This window comes from Cherax quadricarinatus, chromosome 85 (assembly GCF_038502225.1).
Source record: "Cherax quadricarinatus isolate ZL_2023a chromosome 85, ASM3850222v1, whole genome shotgun sequence".
Classification (NCBI taxonomy): domain Eukaryota; kingdom Metazoa; phylum Arthropoda; class Malacostraca; order Decapoda; family Parastacidae; genus Cherax; species Cherax quadricarinatus.
This window is the reverse complement of record NC_091376.1, coordinates 13,561,598-13,574,834: the sequence shown is the minus strand read 5'-3', so window position 1 is coordinate 13,574,834 and position 13,237 is coordinate 13,561,598. Positions and strand designations below refer to the sequence as shown.

The following is a 13,237-nucleotide window of genomic DNA, read 5'->3' as shown; positions in this document are numbered from 1 at the left end:
TCACTTTCATGAGAAAAAGAAAATGCATCAAGAATATCTGAATGCATAGTCTGATTTGCATACTATGTTATATTTATAGGGAAGTGCTAAACCTGTACAGGTCATCAAGTTTCATCCAAGGTTAGCTTCAGTTCCTCAAAGCAAGAGCACTTGTCAACATCAAGGGACCTTCCTTGAAGGGGCAAAAAATTTTTGGTAAACAGTACAGATTTTTTTATTATTTAATTCATATTAAGCACTGAACCCATTAGGGTCATTCAGAACATGATGTGGAGGCTTGATCCTTCATCTGCTGAGCAAGAGTCAGACATTTCCCACAGAGGCAGAGTGACCCAACAAACAAGAAAACTTGATAAAGTTTTTCTTTTCTTCCTTTTACATCTAGTAATTTATACAGGAGAAGGGGTTACTAGCCCCTTGCTCCCGGCATTTTAGTCGCCTCTTATGATATGCATGGCTTACACAGCAAAGGATTCTTCTCCACTTTCCCATGGAGTGGCTCCATAAATATAAAAATAATAGTTCTGTAGCTACATGTAGGTAATCAAACATATGCAACTGTAGAGCAGGAGGAATTCCACATTTTAAAATCAAGATTCAAGAAAATAAAAGACGGAACCTTTACTGACAAACTGCTGTAAATCGTCACATTTATCATCTTGAAGCTGCCTTTTTTCCTGTGATCCTACCTGCCTGCCACCCAACTCTACATCACCAAGATATACTCAAGGCTACTGTCAGCAAGCTCAGCAAGTGTCCTTTGTTCTACATCTGTCTTACAATGCTCTGCAGCTGGGTTTAGCCCTGGATCTTTTTCTACAACTCAAGACATTCCTCTTAAGAGTTATTCTTCATCTGTCTCCACTTTTCCCTAGCATTTTTACAGTTGAATTGTATGCTATTCTCATTGCAATTATTCATACTGCATCTATGCCTACTTCAAAGTTTGTAATCGTCTCAGACTCCTTTAGTGTTTTGCAAGCTGTTAACAAATTTGATTCACTTCATTCCCTAGTTCTTCATATACGTACAACTTTGGGTACACCGCATTACTAGCAAAAAAAAAAAGAAATAGTTTTCTGTTGGGTCTCTGGTCATGTTGATGTTCTGGGCAATGAGCAGGCAGACTGCTGTGCAATATGCAGTACATGACCTACCAGTTATAGAGATATTCCATTCTCTGACTATTTTGCTGTAATCTCTACCCACCTTCACAACAATGTTGGTCTGATATGAGTCATAGCAAATTACATTCTATCAAACCAAGTTTGGGTTTCTGGTCTTCTTCTTGTCATCAATACCGAGGCTTGGAGACAACACACACTCGTCTTTGCCTCAGACACATTCGTCTAACTCACGGATATTTCATGGAGAGGCATCCTGTTCCACTTTGTGAGAATTGTCTAGTTTTTTGTTTCAATTTCCCATATTCTATTGGACTGTCCTGTCTATCAACGAGCACGCAGAATTTTCCTCCAATGCCGTCACCGCTCTAATGCCCTTACTTTATTTTCCCTCCTTGCTGATGGACTCACCTTTGATACAGACTCCCTCTTCGACTTTTTGACAGTAACTGATTTATTACACACACTTTGATAATCCTTCCTTTAGCACTCCTCACAGCCCCACCTAACTTTACCTTTATTGTCATCTTTACCCTTATTTATCCTTAGATACTGCAGAGCTTTATGACCCTGGTAGGTTTAGCGCTTCCTTTTGATTATAATAATAATATTAATAATCCCCTCACCCCTAGTTGGTCTTTCTTGTGAGTCTTGAATTCAGTTCAGCGGAAGGACCAGAAATGAATACATTAGGACGAGGAAGGCAGTACAGTGGTACATCAAAAACCCAACAGCCAGAGTGAAGGACCTTACAGCCACATATATTAATGTCACTCAAGAAGAAAGTGATCATTTTATAATAAAAAATGATCACATAAATCAACCTATATCAACAAATCATTTATAAAGTCGTATACAGTGGATCCTCGACCAACAATGGCATTGTCTAACGTTAAATTCGACTAACAATACATGTTAACGCTAACATGTTGTCTCGACTAACGATAAAAAAACTCAACTAACGACATTCGTTCTCGGGTACCAATTAATATCGTTAGTCGAGGGTCCACTGTACTGTAATTTGAAATTAGGAGTTTCAAGAAGTTAAAGAACACTGAAGCTTTCTGTGTATAAGACTTAAACAGCAAAATTATTAATTATTTTTATAGCAGAGGACCAATTATATTCAGATGCAACACAAGTGTTTTTAACGCAGCTGGTGTTCAGGCTATAATAACTTAAAAACTAAATGATTGATATAAAATCAATAAAATTCAAAACTGAAATAAGATGCATCATCAGCTTTGATTGTTTTTAGCAACAGAGAAGAAATTTAATTGTTAATTCTAAAATCAACTTTTATAATGATCAAGGTTATAGTTTGCATAGCACAAAAAAGGGTTACTAAGACTATTAACATGCTCAATTTTAAATCGACACTTAGTTACTCCTAATAACCGCCCTGCTAGTTCCTCCATTACTGACCCGGTACATACAATAATTTTGGCATTAGGCTTCATTAAATATTTTACAGTAGCAGCAGTTTTAGTGAAACAGTCTTCAGAAAGGTATGGAGGATCAGCTACAATAACGTCAAAATTTTCAAATAACTCTCGAGGAATTCCTAAAGGATCTTTAAAGTCATATAAAATAAAATCATCCTTGAAGACAGCAAATCTTGTATCGTATTCCAAAAGTTTTACTGAAAAGAAAAGAAATGTGACATTATCATCAACATTTTAAGTTTTACCCAATGAGGAGATATGAAAACAGTATTAACCTGTGCCCTTGCAAAGGCAGGTAATCACTTGAACTGAAAAATAAAATACATTTATAAACATATGTACATTTTGATCCTAGATGGAGATCCTCTTCACTAGACTGTTACAGTATTATTAGATGCTGTATACTGAAATAAGTAACTACAACTGGTTGAAAAAAAATCTTGTTCCTCCAACTTTTTTGTTTATATAGCTAAGTTTTGATTAGTGCAAATTATGAATCCTGTGAAGTAGTCATATTATTCAAATTTGCATTTTTCAAATTATATGTGATTTCTGTGCATAATCTAAAGAGTTTGGGGAAAAACTAGCATTAATTAATTTTGCACTAAATCAAAATTTGCGCTATGCACACACATTAAGACTTCATTGCGATTGAGATTGATTCATCCAACAAGCTTCAAATTGAGATTAAGACACATGTGCAACATCTGGGTATCTTTATTGTAGACGTTCCGCCATCCAGTGGCTTTATCAGTACAAATTCCAGGACATAACTTGAAGATAGTAGAACTATGTACAGAAGATGAGGTAATCAGTCCCTCAACCTAGGAGTAGGTGCGAAGAGCACCATAGTCTAGGAGATTCTGATTCAGAATCTCCTAGACTATGGTGCTCTTCGCACCTACTCCTAGGTTGAGGGACTGATTACCTCATCTTCTGTACATAGTTCTACTATCTTCAAGTTATGTCCTGGGATTTGCATTGATAAAGCCACTGGATGACGAAACGTCTACAATAAAGATATCCAGATGTTGCACGTTTCTTAATTTCATCTTGTCGGTATTGTATACCATTCTTGTACAAGCTTCAAATTATCAACACCGGTTTACTGTAGCTAGAAAAAGCTCATGCAATTATTAGCATGTGTAGATGGCCTTTGGTCAATTTTATACACAGTAAACCATTTCTGATTTTAGTTTTCATAGAATAACTTGAAAAAACCTCTTTTCACTAAAATGGTGCATTTGTTCCATTAAATAAATCTGTATTTCTCTAATGAATGCCTGCAATCTTTAATGGCTGATGAATTTTATGGACAAAATGGCATTATGTAAGTGTAGGCTGTATAGATAAAAACTTCACAATATATGTACTAACATTATTAATGAACTTGGTAATTATTTGATTGGTATCAAACTTTCAGTGATGGTAGAATGTACTCAAAGGAATGATCACACTGGTTTTGGGCTATATATGTTTTAAGTTAATAATTTTTATCAAAAAACAAATTGGTTTCTGTGCAATTACTGGAGAATGCCACTTCTAACTGCCTATAAATCCTAAACCCGGGTCTATATTTTTGTTGAATTAATCTTTTGCTGTGTAGGGGCCAAGTCATGAAAGAAATCTGGAAAATTGAAATCTAGTATTTGTCCATGAAACAATTTGTGAATGTTTCTTTAAGCAACTGATCTATCAAGAAGTGACTTACTACACTAGCATGATACGTATTTATAAAGTTTATAAAGAATGTAATAACAGCCTTTCTAAATTATATAAAATATTCAGGTTACTCTCCAAAGGGTAGTGGAACAGAATTCTTCCTCTATAAGCCACGCGTGTCATAAGAGGTAACTAAAATGCCAAGAGCATGGGGCTAGTAACCCCTTCTGTAAAAATTACTAAATTTAAAAAGAAAAACTTTGGTGTCTCTTTTTAGGTTACCCTGCCTCAGTGGGATACAGTCAGTGCATTGAGAGAGAGAATTCAGGCTACTCTTCCATAATGAGGAGCAAAAAAATGTGTCTACTGTGTACCTTCAAAAGACCAGAAAACTTTTACTACAGTATATAGTGACCTGTGTTGTGAACTGTAAGTCCTCAAACTTTTTAACTTCTTTTGTAAAAAAAAAAAAAAAATTCAACACATCGGCTGTTTCCCACCGAGGCAGGATGGCTCATAAAAAGAAGAAATAAAAGGTTTTCTTCTTTATACATTTAGTAATTTATACAGAAGGGATTACTAGCCTGGAATTTTAGTTGCCTCTTATATGTATAACTTATGGAGGAAGGATTCTTCTCGTCTTACCAATGGGTTTTGTCAAAAAATATTGGCTAAAATTTAGAGACAGTAAATGTTTCTCTAAAACTTTCTCTCTCTCTCTCAACACCCTCATCTGGATATTTATTTTTTTTATTTAAAGCAAGGTTGCATATACAGCTTCTCCTCCCTTAGCGACGTACTCGTTTACCTATGACTCGGACTTACAACGGGCTCTCCGATCAGTATGCATACCCAAATACTGTAGTGTACGTATATTAGATATGATTTCCTCTATTCTGTTTATTACAATATACAGTACATTACTGTACAAACTTTTAAAAATATACTAAAAATGTTATAAATGGTGCAAAGGTGACATTAAAACAATACCAAAGATGGTTGACACAAACCCACTACCATTTTAGTATGCTCCTTGCTTAGCAACGAATTCGTTTATCGACGTGGTCTTAGGAACGGAACTCCGTCGTTAGTGAGGAGAGGCTGTACTCAAATTAAAATTCTAAAGACCATGGTAACATAACATATGGGGGCTTACTTGAGCAGTTGTGATCCATTTTCTTCAGCATTCTATAAAGTGTTGGAGAGGAAACACAAGCAATGGAGCCATGATTACCTGCAGCCCTTAAACACTCTTCTGCTAAACTTTTTGCAGTCTCTTCTGAATACCAAAACTGACTCATATTCTAGAAAAAAAAAAGGTTCTTGAAATGTAAACATTCAAATAAATACAAATTTTGATGTAAGATACATACAATCACAATAAATCCTCACAATGAACAAAAAGGCACAATCCTGTGACTGGAACAATACACAAATAACTCACACATAGGAGAGAAAGCTTACAATGACATTTCGGTCCAACTTAAACCATTTACAAAGTCATACTCCACGACTTTGTAAATGGTCCAAGTCAGACCAAAACGTCAACGTAAGCTTTTCTCTCTCCTATGTACTGGTTATTTGTGTATAAATCCTCACAATTTAGTTACTGGAAGGTCAATGTTAGAACGGTACTGTGTACACTTGGCTACAAGACCGGCCGTGTCCCACCAAAGCAGGGTGGCCCAAAAAGAAAAACAAAAGTTTCTCTTTTTAACTTTAGTACTGTATAGAGGAGAAGGGGTTACTAGCCCCTTGCCCCCTTCAGTTGACCTGTATTAAAATAATCAACAAATACACTGGAACCTCAGTACTCAAGCTTAATTCAGTCCACGAGGCTGTTCTAGTGCCAATTGATTCGAGTATCGAACGAATTCTTCCCAACCAATTTTCTCTTTGGTTGGCTGTTATTTCTAATCTTTGTAAGCCCCATGGTGGCTTATTTATACAAATAATATGAAAAAAAAAAACACCAAAAATTGAGAAGAAACACGAGACAGTTTACAGTGGTGGTCGAGTGCTGAGCTTTGTTCAAGTAAGAAGCTGTTCGAGTACTGAGGTTCCAGTGTACTGTATCATAAATGCTGACATAGTAGAACACCATGACAAATAAAAAAGTAAGTGTTATCTTAGCGTGATGACTTATTATCTGTTGATCAGGAAGCAGAAGCATGTGAGGTCAGGTATATATGTACCCATCTTTTCCTGAGGAGTGGAGAGAGACAAGTGGTTCTGTTTGCAGTAGGTCACAAATTAGCCAAGGTGTCACCTCTTCTGGTAACAAAAGTGTTATCGTGAGTGACTGCAACACGACCACATACCCAATGCTCTTTGAACTGTGAAAAATATAATGCCAGTGCCAAGGTATTGTACTAACAACACTGGGAATGCCAGAGCAGAAGTCAAGGATAATACCTACTGTCATAATTTTGTCAGGATTGGAGTTTAAGACTTGTTCAAAGGACAGTTAATTTTTCACTGATTGTATTATGTTAAAAATATTTGTAGCGTTTTATTATTCCACCAACCCTACTTAATTAATCTGGGTTCCAATGTTGTGAGAATATATTTTTCTTGGGTTTAAAGTGAACTACTGCAATAGTGTACTATGAACTACTGGTACCATATTGTATTTGTTTTCAAAGAACTGTAATAGGTTTTTTAACATACCAGCCAACTCCCACCGAGGCTGGGTGACCCGACAAAAGAAGAAACGCTTTGGCCATCACTCGCTCCATCACTGTCTTGTCAGAGGTGTGCCCCTCCAAACTGAAATATCCTCACCCCTCCTTCGAAGTGCAGGCACTGTACTTCCCACCTCCAGAACTCAAATTCAGCTAATCAGTATTCCTCAATCCCTTCATAAATGTTACCTTACTCACACTCCAACAGCACATCAAGTCATAAAAAGCACTTGCCTACACTTAATCCTCTAACATGCTCACACATGCCTGTTGGATGTCCAAGCTCCTTCCTGTCATAAACACATACATACAACAAAAAGATACATACCAGTGCCTCACAAAAGTGTGAAAAAATAAATATACCAGTATAAAACAAATGAAGAATACAGAGGCACTACAGGGTGTGGGCAAGAGGTTAGTCTGAGGTTAAGTATGGCCAACATAAGAAGGAAGTCATGGACAGTGATAGGTATAGAAGGGGGTAACAAAGTAGGATTGCATGCTTTAAGATTAATTTGATCACCTCCAAGGGAATAAAGAGATCGTGCTAAAGAAAGCTGCCCATACCACTGGAGTCTTGGATTATGTGGAAAGTAACAGGTGAGGCTTTAAGGGCATGTAATATATAGAACCTTGAGAGAATGGGGCAAGCCTGAGGCACACAGTCATGATCCTTCAGCCTCCTGAAAGTAGGACACACACTTGTCAGGTTAGTAACTGTAACTAGGCCCTTACAGCAGTTTGGGACAAAACCTTCACCTATTAACCTGGGTAGTTACCAAGCATAAAAAGGCACAATACCATTCTTCTCTTGGCCTCCCCCCTCTCGTATATATATACTGGCTTCCTTCCTTTCACGCTTGTGTGTGACTAGTTAATGGTCCAACTTGGACCAAAACATTATCTTAAATTTCATTCTGCTATGTGTGGGTTGTGTGTGTCTGGGTAGTTATAAGTAAAAACTGAGACTAACCACATGATGTTGCTAGTAATCTGCAAAAAGAGAAACAGGATAGGAAAGACACAGAGAGCAAGGGAGAATTAAACACATGGGTAGCAGGCATGTTCTGGTCTCCTGTGTTCTAGCAGTGAGCTGGAAAACTAAGCACTGAATATCTTGTACAGTAGGACCCCTGTATCCACGGGGGATACTTTCCAAGACCTGCTGTGGATACCTGAAACTATGGATAATAGCGAATCCTATATACAAGCCATTATTTTATAAAGTTTAATTGATAAATTATGCAAAGAAAGTCTAAAATTAGCACTTTTTCACTGATGGGAAGCATTTCAGGGCTTCTCTTAGGCTCTGAAAAACTGCCACCATTACTATTTTTGCACTTTGGGACGATTATTAAGCAAAATTAAGGGTTATTTTTGGGCCACTGTAAACGATGGGTAACAGAACTTGTGGATACCAGATCCATGGATACAGGGGGGGGCTCTACTGTACTTCTGTGGTACACATACAGGTTTTTCCAGGCAGTTGATCATGATATACTACACATAAACAAGCACTAGTTAATCAAGCTTCCAGGATAAGGTAACCATTATTAGAGTAAGCAAACCACAGAACTATAATAATAACAATAATAATAATATCATTATTTACTACATGTACATGGTATACAGGCCTAGCTGACATCAATGACATACTACTACACAGAAAGTCCCATGTTATGCAATTAGGTCTTTGTCGCAGGATGTGACCCACACCAGTCGACTAACACCCAGGTACCCATTTTACTGATGGGTGAACATAGACAACCCGTGTAAAGAAACACGCCCAATGTTTCTACCCTCGCTGGGAATCGAACACAGACCCTCGCCGTGTGAAGTGAGAACTTTAGCGATCAGGCCACGGTGGGGTTTGAACCCAAGGTGAGTGAATCCTAAAACCCCAGGACTCTCTTGCCATGGGTTCAAACCCCACCTATTCCATGGTTTGTTTGCAATCATGTCATTACGATTTTATGAGGCATTATTAGAGTAAATTACTCATTATTAACCCTTAAACGGTCCAAACAGATCGACGTTCAAATTCGTATTGCTACAAAAGTAGATCTACTGTTTTTTCACATATTTTCAAATATAACAAAAAAAAATGTAGATAAAAGTTTATTTTACACGTTTTCAAATGTAAAACAAAAAAGATCTACATTTTTTTACATACTTTCAGATGTTGAAAAAACGTATATATACGTTTGGACCGTTTAAGGGTTAAACAAATGTAAAAGAGAAAAGTACCCTAAGGCAATATAAAAAAATGACATTTTCCAATAAGAATAATAATAAAACACAAGAGTATACGCTACTTCATTTAGACACAGTCCTGCATAATTAAGCTTCTAGGGTCTATTGTTATATGCTTTTTGTAGTCACAATATTTTTTTTTGTTAATTATATTTATATAGTTGTTAAGTCTATGGTATATGTATATGTATTGAAGCAACTTTTTTTTTTTTAAAGAAATAAAATAGATAAATCAAGATACCATTCAGATGCACTGAATCCTTATATTAAAATTTATTATGAAAAGATAAATTTGTGTCTACAAGAATATTTTAGGTTTGTCCAAAGTAGTACATGAACACTATCTGATAAAAAAAATATTAAAAATGAATTGTTAACTTACCTATTTTTAACTGAATGCTTTTTAATTAATTTTATTTTAGCCCAAGTCCTACCTAAAATACTGACCATAATATGAGCACTGCAAAAAAAAAACTGAGCTGTCATGCACATCAATAAAAAATGAATATGGTACAGTATTCCTACCCAATTTTCCTCAAAAAACTCAGGAATGTCACCCTCTTCTATTTGCCGTAATTTGTCTGCCCTTTCTTCTTGCTCCTTATAGAACTCCAGTAAGGCACCCATAGTCTGTGCAGACAGCTGCAGTGAGTCATCATCACTCTCGCCACTACTCATATTAGAAGGTTATTAGGGTTGACTCCCAAGCAAAATCTGAAAAAAAAATACAAAAATACGCTAATTACAAAATAAATATACAGAAGGGCCCCACTTTACAATGCTTTGCTGTATGGCATTTCACTAATACAGTGATTTTCAATTATACCCATTCGTTATTTATTCAGACTTCCTACAATAAATATATTCACCACTGACTATAAGAACAAAAATATTTTAATGTAAGTAATATGTGTATTGTATATGCATTTCTTAGGCCTAGCTATAATGCTCACTTAATACTGTATGATTGTGTAAACATGCTAGCAAGCTTTATATGAATCTGAAAGTGAAAAAAGCCTGTTTCACTTTACAGTAATTTTTGCTTAACAGCAGTAGCCTGGAATCTAACCTGCTGTATAAGCAGGGTTCTACAGTAGCACAGAACCTAACCTGCTGTATAAGAGAGGCTCTACAATAGCACAGAACCTAACCTGGTGTATAAGAGATGCCCTACAGTAGTCCAGAACCTAACCTGCTGTATAAGAGGCCCCACAGTTGCCTGGAACCTAACTTGCTGTAAAAGCGAGGCCCTACAGTAGCCCAGAACCTAACCTGTTGCATAAGACAGGCCCTACAGTAGCCCAGAACCTAACCTGCTCTATATGAGAGGCCCTACAGTAGCCTGGAACCTAACCTGTTGTAAAAGCAGGGCTCTACAGTAACTCAGAACCTAACCTGCTGTATAAGCAAGACACTACAGAAGCCTGGAACCTAACCTGCTGTATAAGCAAGGCCCTACAGCAGCCCGGAACCTATCCTGCTGTATAAGCGAGGCCCTAGAGTAGCGCAGAACCTAACCTGCTGTATAAGCGAGGCCCTAGAGTAGCCCAGAACCTAACCTGTTGTATTTGCGGGGCCCTACAGTAGCCTGGAACCTGTCCTGCTGTATAAGAAGGGCCCTACAGTATCCTGAAAACTAACCTGCTGTATAACCAAGGCCTGCTTGTACCTGCACCTCTACAAATTCAGGTGGGGTGGGGTGGGGTTTTTACATTCCAAGAGGTTCTTCAAAACTAATAGTTAGAAATAATACAAAAATATAAGCTTTAGGTCCATTTTGTGTTTTCAAGAGCATATCTCTAACATATCACTCGAATCTACTTAATACTGACAGCCTTGACCAGAGTAAAAAGACACCTGGGCCATATGCACAGGTCAGAGAACAATTTGGAGGAAATGTTACTGGCTATCTTTAATTTAAGGGTTTTGTGGCAAGCTCCACAATTTATGGATCATGTACCAACCCCCACAATTTATGGGTCATGTTCCAACCTTCACAATTTATGGGTCGTGTGCCAATCCCCACAATTTATGGGTTATGTGCCAACCTCCACAATTATGGGCCATGTTCCAACCTTCACAATTTATGGGTCGTGTGCCAACCCCCACAACTTATGGGTCATGTGAAACCCGCCACAATTTATGGGTCATGTGCCAACCCCCACAATTTATGGGTCATGTGCCAACCCCCACAATTCATGGGTCATGTGCCACCCCCACAATTTATGGGTCATGTGCCAACCCCCACAATTTAAGGATCATGTGCCAACCCCCACAATTTATAGTTCATGTACCAACCCCCACAACATATGGGTCATGTGCCTACCCCCACAATTTATTGATCATGTGCCAACCCCCACAATTTATGGGTCATGTACCAACCCCCACAATTTATGGGTCATGTGCCAACCTCCACAATTTATGGATCATGTGCCAACCCCCACAATTTATGGATCATGTGGCAACCCCCACAATTTATGGATCATGTGGCAACCCCCACAATTTATGGATCATGTGCCAACCCCCACAATTTATGGGTCATGTGCCAACCCCCACAATTTATGGGTCATGTGCCAACCCCCACAATTTATGGATCATGTGCCAACCCCCACAATTTATGGGTCATGTGCCAACCCCCACAATTTATGGGTCATGTACCAACCCCCACAATTTATGGATCATGTGCCAACCCCCACAATTTATGGATCATGTGCCAACCCCCACAATTTATGGATCATATGCCAACCCCCACAATTTATGGATCATGTGCCAACCCCCACAATTTATGGATCATGTGCCAACCCTCACAATTTATGGATCATGTGCCAACCCCCACAATTTATGGATCATGTGCCAACCCCCACAATTTATGGATCATGTGCCAACCCCCACAATTTATGGGTCATGTGCCAACTCCCACAATTTATGGATCATGTGCCAACCCCCACAATTTATGGATCATGTGCCAATCCCCACAATTTATGGATCATGTGCCAACCCTCACAATTTATGGATCATGTGCCAACCCCCACAATTTATGGATCATGTGCCAACCCTCACAAATTATGGATCATGTGCCAACCCCCACAATTTATGGGTCATGTGCCAACCCCCACAATTTATGGATCATGTGCCAACCCCCACAATTTATGGATCATGTGCCAACCCCCACAATTTATGGATCATGTGCCAACCCCCACAATTTATGGATCATGTGCCAATCCCCACAATTTATGGATAATGTGCCAACCCTCACAATTTATGGATCATGTGCCAACCCCCACAATTTATGGATCATGTGCCAACCCTCACAAATTATGGATCATGTGCCAACCCCCACAATTTATGGGTCATGTGCCAACCCCCACAATTTATGGATCATGTGCCAACCCCCACAATTTATGGATCATGTGCCAACCCCCACAATTTATGGATCATGTGCCAACCCCCACAATTTATGGATCATGTGCCAACCCCCACAATTTATGGATCATGTGCCAACCCCCACAATTTATGGATCATGTGCCAACCCCCACAATTTATGGATCATGTACCAACCCCCACAATTTATAGTTCATGTACCAACCCCCACAATATATGGATCATGTGCCTACCCCCACAATTTATTGATCATGTGCCAACCCCCACAATTTATGGATCATGTGCCAACCCCCACAATTTATGGGTCATGTGCCAACCCCCACAATTTATGGGTCATGTACCAACCCCCACATTTTATGGATCATGTGCCAACCTCCACAATTTATGGGTCATGTACCAACCCCCACAATTTATGGATCATGTGCCAACCCCCACAATTTATGGATCATGTGCCAACCCCCACAATTTATGGATCATGTGCCAATCCCCACAATTTATGGATCATGTGCCAAGCCTTAGAAAATGAACACTGCCAGAAAACCTGCGGATATAAAATTTCATCACCAGTTGCCGCGTAGTTAAAACATTGGATGACTAAACTTTATAAATAAAGAAATAACCAAATTTGTCAAAATAACTATATATCTGTGTGAATAGATTATTAAAAAGGGACAAATATTTTCAAAGA

At 38.3% G+C, this 13,237-nt stretch overlaps 1 protein-coding gene across 2 annotated transcripts in view; it reads right to left on the bottom strand.

Annotated features, from left to right (window-relative positions):
- Window positions 1-2,213: 2,213 nt before the first annotated feature.
- LOC128703201 (EEF1A lysine methyltransferase 1) overlaps window positions 2,214-13,237 on the bottom strand; it is a 12,971-nt gene continuing 1,947 nt past the window's right edge. For both annotated transcript variants that reach the window (XM_053797794.2, XM_053797795.2), the window contains exons 2-4: window positions 9,694-9,882; window positions 5,388-5,535; window positions 2,214-2,766 (exon numbers count right to left, since the gene is read on the bottom strand). In XM_053797794.2, coding sequence (XP_053653769.1) covers window positions 2,417-2,766; window positions 5,388-5,535; window positions 9,694-9,846 — 651 coding nt within the window. In that variant the 5' untranslated portion in view covers window positions 9,847-9,882 and the 3' untranslated portion in view covers window positions 2,214-2,416. The remainder of the gene's footprint in view (window positions 2,767-5,387; window positions 5,536-9,693; window positions 9,883-13,237) is intronic.